The 8,193-nt window shown below is 39.2% G+C and overlaps 2 protein-coding genes across 2 annotated transcripts; both read right to left on the minus strand.

Moving 5' to 3' along the window:
- Nucleotides 1-407: 407 nt before the first annotated feature.
- Nucleotides 408-1,708, minus strand: ATNIH1004_009080 (uncharacterized protein; the record flags this gene model as incomplete). The annotated part of the gene is made up of 3 exons (XM_033573680.1): nt 408-767; nt 902-1,554; nt 1,702-1,708. The coding sequence occupies 3 exons, from the start codon at nt 1,706-1,708 to the stop codon at nt 408-410; spliced, it is 1,020 nt and encodes a 339-aa protein (XP_033424232.1).
- Nucleotides 1,709-5,924: 4,216 nt separating this feature from the next.
- Nucleotides 5,925-7,307, minus strand: ATNIH1004_009081 (E3 ubiquitin-protein ligase RNF103; the record flags this gene model as incomplete). The annotated part of the gene is made up of 2 exons (XM_033573681.1): nt 5,925-7,098; nt 7,165-7,307. 2 exons carry the CDS (start codon nt 7,305-7,307, stop codon nt 5,925-5,927), a joined length of 1,317 nt encoding a protein of 438 aa, XP_033424233.1.
- Between the last annotated feature and the right edge of the window lie 886 nt (nt 7,308-8,193).

An 8,193-nucleotide genomic window follows, 5' to 3' on the forward strand; every position in this document is an offset into this window, starting at 1 on the left:
CGATTCCTATTCGAGAAGCAGTATATAATATAATATAATTATTTTCCCTTGCTTTCCCTTACAGACCAACATAGCACTTCGTTCCTTCTCAAGGTGAACAGAGATTGTATGACAGAACGCAACAACCTTAGTAGCCACTATATTTGTCAAGGGCTAAACCTCTATAACCTAATAACTAGGGTGGATACAAAAGGAATCGTCGAAGAGGAAAGAGAAGAGGAAACAGCGATGAGACGATTGCGAAGTAAGGGGGGGGAAGTCACATGATAGAGTGTACTAATCAATATACTAATCATGTGGCAGGCGAGGAGAAAGGTAAACACGAGGGCTGAGGGCCCGAGTAGGCTGAGGGGCTCTAGCCCCTTACACTACTCCCCCCTTCCCTATATAAGGCCTCCGAAGGAGGCCTAATAGCGAGGCGGGTTGCTGGCGCGGGCTGTAAGCTTTTTCGGAGGTTTCTCGGAAGTATCAGACAAAGTAGAGCGGGCATCGCAGTCTGCGATCCAATGATCATTAGAACCGCAGTAAAGGCATAAATTATTCGCAAGTCGGAAACGGCGGCGGTCAGAGGTGGTGGATTCATGAGAAGAATCAGATAAAACAGGCGAAGCAGCTCGGGCTACTCTCACAGAGCCAACATGAACAGGATTGGGGTTTATTTTAACTGAGTTGACTCGGACCGGATCAGTATCCATTGGGTCTGTATTCGGGGTCAAAGCTGGTTTCGGGGCTGATTTTGGACTAGGACGGGTACGCCGATCGGTACTCTGGACAAGTTCAATATATTCATTATAGGGAAGATCAAAGAGAGAATTATTCGAGTCTTCTAGTATTCGACGGAGATTAGGCCGTAGCCCCGGTGTAGCGTGGTAACACGTGATATATCTGGCCATGAGTTTACATTGGCTTCATATGAAAGTCGTTCAAAACGAGCAAGGTAGGCGATAAGCGATTCGTCATCCCTCTGTTGTATAGAAGTAAAGCGCTGAATAGCCTCCTGCTGTTCCCGTGGGTTATGGCATAGACGCTGAAAAAAAGAGAAAATAACTTCAGGATCCCATAGCTGGTTTTCTTCGGCAGATTGGCGGAGGTGCAGGACAGAAGCTTGCTGAGACTGTTCTAGTCGATCCCATACATAGTCAAAAGCATCAGCTCCTACGAGCTGGTCTGATCGAAGTTTTGCTTTAATTGACGGGAGCCATGTGCGAAGCGTGTATGGTTTACCGTTAAAGCGAGGCGGATCTGGCAGGCGGGATCTGGGTGTCTGGACGGAAAGAAGCTGCGTACGAAGCTGGTGGACATCTGTTCGGGAAGCATCAAGGTCCGCACGTAGTTGCTGTATTTCATTACGCTGGTTTTGAATATCAAGGCGCTGGTTTTGGAGCTCTTGCTGGAGCTGCTGCACAAGCAGGAGGGTGGATTCGGGTCGGACATCGTAAAGATATTCCCATAGACTGGCGGACAGGCAGGCAAGCGGGCGGGCGAGCAGGCAGGCAGGCGAGCGGGCGGACAAGCGGGCAGGCGAGCGGGCAGACAGGCAGACAAGGACGATTCCTAATGTCAAGGGCTAAACCTCTATAACCTAATAACTAGGGTGGATACAAAAGGAATCGTCGAAGAGGAAAGAGAAGAGGAAACAGCGATGAGACGATTTGCGAAGTAAGGGGGAAGTCACATGATAGAGTGTACTAATCAATATACTAATCATGTGGCAGGCGAGGAGAAAGGAAACACGAGGGCTGAGGGCCCGAGTAGGCTGAGGGGCTCTAGCCCCTTACAATATTCGTCCTTTACAACCTGAATTAGCTTGCCTGAAGAATCCAGCTAAGTTGGTTATATTTTACACTGAATAGGCTTCAAAACATGTCCTTAAGGAGTCAGGGTCAGCAAGGTAGTTAGTAAGATAGTGGACCAGTGGTAAAGTTATAAACAGAATTAAATAGTAAAATATAGAAATTAATTAGCAGGATCTTGTAACTACAGACTAGTATAAAGTAAAAAATAAAACCAATCATTCTCTATTTGTATTTTGAAACAATTCAGTACCTAATTAGCTGGTAGGTAGTGGTAAGGTTACTAGTAGTGGCAGTAAAAAAAAAAAAAAAAAAAACAGCAAAACCTTTTAGCTGCTTTCTTATATAGGCTTAGTTGGTAGCTTAATTAGAAGTCCGGGTAGTATATATAAAAAGGCCCTATAATTAGTAAATAAATTGTAATTAATTATTATAGGCCTTTTAGTTTATTTAGGTATTTATTATTCCCTATTACTTATATCTGTTTCCTGTGAAGCCCGTACGCACTGCACTGATTTAATATAATATCTCGTTAAAACTAAAAAAAAAAAAAAAAAAAACACCAATAAACACTGTCGATATAGTGTTATAATTTCTACTACTACTAATAATAATAAATTGTAGTGATCCATAATTATTTAATACATAAGACGCGAAGACCTCTAGTACCTTTTACTTCCTGGTTTATTTATTAAACTATTATATTAAGGGTATAATACGACCGATAGACATCGTTGTACATGAAATAATTTATATAGTTTTGCCTAGATTTATTATAATATTAGTAGGGATTTTAGTAGGCCATGTTTTATATTTTGCTTAGATTATATTTATAATGTAAAGTATTAGAATTTAAAGTTTGAGTAATTATATAATTCTTTACCCCTATTAATTAGTTGCTTATAAGTAGAGTATAAATTTAACATTATACTGCTTCATTTTTAGCATAATATTAGTTTCGTAAAATATATTATAGCCTGAAATTATTAAAGCAGCTATATAGATTCTAAATCGAACTCTAAAAATGTAACTAGGGTTTTTAAAGTCAATTAAAGCCTTATACTTATACGGGTTAAAATGATCGTTATTGCTATGGCAAAGAGAAATGGGGAAAATATTAATAGAATTAGTTTTAAACCATATTTCTAAGGATTCACGCCTATTTCCAGACAATATGCTAATATTAATAATAATCCTTGTTAATAATATAATTATATTATATCATTCAAAAAATTATATAAAAATTCTCGGTAAAGTAACCAAATTTAGATCTAAATATAAGAATTATTAAATGTCAGAATATTGAGATACTCTAAAACTGCTTAATTAGGAAGCAGCTCAAACCCCTGCTTGGAATATACCATTATTCTTTTATCGTACTATTATAGAATAGTATTCACAACCCATTTCATCTAAGCTAATTCTAAATAGATACAATATAGCCCATGGCTATTCCTATATTGGTTAGTCTAGTGGTCCACCACCCTCCGATATCAAGGAAAGACCTGATAGGAAGTTATGTATCTGCCAAGATATATATATATAGAAAAATTACGAATTATATTTACCTAACTAATTTAGAAATGCCCGAAACACCTCTGCTATTGGAAAAACTTATTTAAATTAAAGGCTTTATTATTTAATGGTCCAACTAACTGGGCTGCAGGAAAATAAAAAACCATTACTACTGACACTACCAAAGCTGAATTACTTGCTTTAACCAGTGATAATAAACAAGTAATTATATTGGTAGAAGCGCCTATTTAATTTATTAGATTAGGGCTGAACCAGAAACTCCAGATTTACCGTGATAATCAGCAAACTATTGATCCTTCAACAAAAGAGAATTTAATATTTAAAACAAAATTGAACATATTAATATTCAAAATAATAGATTAGATATTTAATGGATATCTACCGATCTTATTATGCCTGTAAATGAATTCACAAAAACATTTTCAGGCCAAAATTATCAAAAATTTATAAAAATGCTGAATGTGCATGATATTTTAAAAAGAACTAATAAATATCCTAGCTTAAACATATACATTAATTAATTAATATATATTTTAGAGGCTGGGGTATGTCAGAATATTAAGATATTTTAATCACTTAATTAGGAAACAGAAATTTTGGCAGCTTATTCCAAACGTCCGAACAAAGAAACACAATATGGTACAGGCTCTAATCCCGAGATTAATTTAGAAAGGAAACCCGAGGAATTTAAAGATACAAAAGCAGCTCAAATCTCTGCCTAAAAGAAGTGGATAATTATTCTTTAATATTCTTCAACAATATACCTCTCTAAATAGGAAATTATAAGTTATTTTCTACTGTTATATTATGCCTATTATATCTTGTTTAAAATAACTTATCACTCCACGCTATCATTATTATATAATATTATTATCGAGTAATATTCATGCCATAGGCAAGTAGCCACTTCAAGCTATATGATAGATTTGGACTAAGAGAACTCGCCGAGGAGTTTCTAGCTAGGGCCGCGGCGACCAAACAGGCAAATAAACTGAGCGTGATGTAAATGAGATCGCATGATCTGGAGAGTTATACACAACCTCGCGAGTGCCGGGTATACGGGCTCAAACACATTGCGGGCCCTGCCCGCTACAATTTACATTGTAACCTATCTCCTCCAAGCCAATTCTAAATAGTATGCGCATAGCCTTTTGCTATTCCTACTCTGGTTATTCTAATGGTCCACCATTTTCTCTCAGATAGATTATATCTAAGGTGGCAATCGAACGAAACATCAACGTAGAGAAGGAAGAAAGAATTCTATCCTACAGGAAATGCGGGAATATCTCTATGTTGTGGGATCAACAGTGAACAACGTCTTGGTGCCTCAGGCAGGGTTCGGCCTAGGTCCTGACAAAAATAGCAAAACAGTTGTTATGGTTATTTAATAGAAAAATAGCTAACTTTAAAAGATGTTAGTGTCACAGGCTGAACCTGTAACATACTATATAGGGTGCTAGATGCGACTGATCTTCGATCAGTCGTCTTGTACCTTTTTATATGGTCAAGTGGTTTTATCTCTACTAGCGCAGAGACAACCAAACCATCACAGTTAAAAAAAATAGTAGTAGACTTAAATGTTTCCAGCTGTAGTTAGTATAATAATATATTTGAAATATTTAAGCCATTAGCTATAATGTTTTAGGCGTTAATTTATCAATATTCGCCCGCGTGATAGTCATATTATTATACTATTATGCATAATATTACAATTTAACCTCTTTTAATAATGTGTATATATAGGTTACTTATTTGAATTTAGAGTAGTTAGTTTAGTGAACCTTTTATGGCTAGTAATAGATCACTAATGCTTTAAGTAGTTAATCGAATGACATATTTTTTGGAGCAGGCACTGGTTTTGAATTAGATATTAAATTTAGTAGATGTATATACTATAACAGATAATTTTAAATAGTAAAGTAAACATTACATAGGCCTTTTTATTCTAAAGGGGATGGCAAAATCCTGTGATAGTATTTAGATATTATATTAAAACTACTATAACCTTTAGACGATTAAAATAATATTTTATTAATTCATTTAAAAGTAGCAGCCTAGTACTAATGTTTGTCATATTGGTAACTAGTTACATAGGATTTTTTTTTTTTTTAACAAAATGCAAAATGCAAAACTAAGGTATTTTTTATATTAAATTAATGAGAAACTTTATGGAGCTCTAATTTTTAATATAAAAAAAAATTTCATTCTAGGGTATTCTTTATCCCTTGTAAAAATATAGCTACTGGGACCTAAAATATTAGTAGATGTAGCCAAGGGTTTAATTCCACGCCAATAGGCTTATCGATCCCCCCTGGTGACTTTATATAGATCTTACATACATGCATGCTACAGATTAGTATAGGGCCCACCGAAATCGAAAACAATGTTCGCTGTAAATATATACAATAAGTATGCGGTGGGAGAAATACATTTAGAGGCATAACGAAGGCAGTGAAGTATATAGGGAACAAATTCTGCCAGGGTATCCAAATTCTGTCAAATGTTGCATAGACAATCAATCAAGGAGCCAGCACAACTGCCAGTTACTATAGTCAGTGTCGAAACGGTGGTATGGGGATAGGTGAAAAAGAATGGTTAAGAAGCAGAACGGGCACTAGACCCAGCTTCAAGTTGGCTTAAAGTCCGGCTGTCACCTAAATTCGAGGTGTCCGGGACCTGTGATGTATTTTCCCTCGGTGCAGGACTTTGTCCAGCGACTGAATGGCCATGGGGGTGAAATAATCGAAAGGAAAATAGCCCCAGCCTCCTAGACTGCTGATCTCCAGCGACTGGCGCTGTGTTTGAATGAACATTATTGTTGTTGGTGTTGGGGTTCCGGGAATTCCAAAGGCGCTGCACTCCAGGGAGAAAAGAGTTAGTTCTGTTCGCCAGATGTCCTCTATGAGTATGCCGTTCAGGCAAAGCTAGTTGCATCTGGAAAGGTCGTCTTCCTATAACAGCAGCCTCTGGTGGGTTCAGGACAGATGCACGTGGCGCGATACGGCGTTCTGGACGCCCCGAACTTGTGGCACATTCAGAAGGGTCAGAACGAGGTTTTGGAATGTAATAATCTGCCTTGCATAAGGGACAGCAAGCCTTCCGGCTTGTCAGCCATGGATCAACACATGAGGCGTGGAAAGCATGCCCGCATGTCAGTCCACGTATGTCATCATCATCCTCAATAGCATCAAGGCAAATCGCACATGAATCACCGGGGGTAGGTAAAAGCTCAGCAGGTACTGAACTCGGTATTTGATAGTCAACATTTTCATCACAGTCTAACCCATCAACTTGCACTGGCATCGAACTGGAGTCTTTGGGGCCTGTGGTGATTTTGGAGCACCCATCTCCTTGGACATCGTCTTTCGAACGCCTCTCTTCAGTATGCTGCACATACTGCATTCCCGCTGATGCGGTAGGCATGGACCGATGGTAACGCTCCATTTGCATCGCTATTCCCGAAGACGGTGTACTAACACTTGCGGAAAAAGCACCATCGCCGTCTACAAGGCTTTGTGGTCTTCTATCGGCTGCTGATATTCCACCTGCTGTCGGAAGACCCTCACTCGCCCGCGAAGACCTCCACACTTTATATTTTATAAGCGGGAACCTTTCATTGACCTCGTCCATGGTCATAAGTTTCTTTTCTCTTCTTCTTCTATGTGGCCGGGGCACGGCAATTAGATCGATGGGCTCTCCCGTCTCTTCATTGCGCAGCTGTCGATTGCGTTGGTTGTAGCGAAAGCAGTATTTCACGCCCACAATAATCCTATAGAGGCGGATATTAGAATGAAACCAACGTACAGGCAGTCTAGTAGGGTCTGTGTAGACATACCACAGATTTGTGAAAACAACACCAAACCCAAGGGCGACAAAGAACAAAAGCGGCGAGCTTGTAGGACTAGAGCCATTACTATTTCCATCGTGTGCAGTGTCAGTAGCACCTGACAGTGAACTTGTAATTGTAGAAGCGGGCATTTTAATAGTCAGGGTGCTGATATTATATGTAACCACTCTTATCAGATGCTAGGGCTAGGAGCAAGATCTGAGAGAAGCCTTGCACTTGGTAGTGTATGGTGCAAAGTATTATGCAAGGCAGAATAGTACTTTACTTTCCATGCCCTAGCACATACAAGAGCTCATGAGGCTGAAGGACTGGTGCCTCAGCGGTTATTGATGGATGGAATCTGGCTTATTTAGCTCCAACTCGACGCCAATAAATACCTAAACACATACTTCCTCAACCATCACTAATTGTAGACAAAGCTAGAGCTATCAAGGGGCCCCAGCAGTACACAGATAATCGACAAGAACGGCTCTAACCAGGGCCCAGCCAAGTGTGGCATTAATGAGGATATACTTGACATTGGGGTGAGCCTAGGTACGGGCTAGTATGACAATTAAAACTTACCAGCCACGGGTTATCGGCAGGCTCAGACCAGGTACTCCTAGCAAAGAAACCTACTCACTATGCCGGTTTTGAATTAGCCTAGTTAAGTAATCTCAAAAAAAGAAAAAATAACTGAATAATAGTACCCCTAGTACACTAATCTATCGTTACAAGCAATCAATTTGCCACGTAATGATCCCGTGACCCTGATCACGGGACACACGCATATGTGGATGAATTCGACCACCCCCCTAATGAAAGATTTCTCTCTCTTCGTGCTTAGTTCAATTTATAATATCAATCATTCAATATCATCTACGGTTGATCCCTTACACAATCCAGAACGCCGACTAAATTCCTTACACCCCGCGGCCGGGGGGGGGGGGGGTTCTTACAACAAAAGTATTCAACCACCTATACAAAAAGTCATATATTTCTAAACGACGTAGTAAATACAGCCCCTATTCAGGAAAA

This window comes from Aspergillus tanneri (assembly GCF_003426965.1).
Source record: "Aspergillus tanneri strain NIH1004 chromosome Unknown AapTan_6_pilon_pilon_pilon, whole genome shotgun sequence".
Taxonomy (NCBI): Eukaryota; Fungi; Ascomycota; class Eurotiomycetes; order Eurotiales; family Aspergillaceae; genus Aspergillus; species Aspergillus tanneri.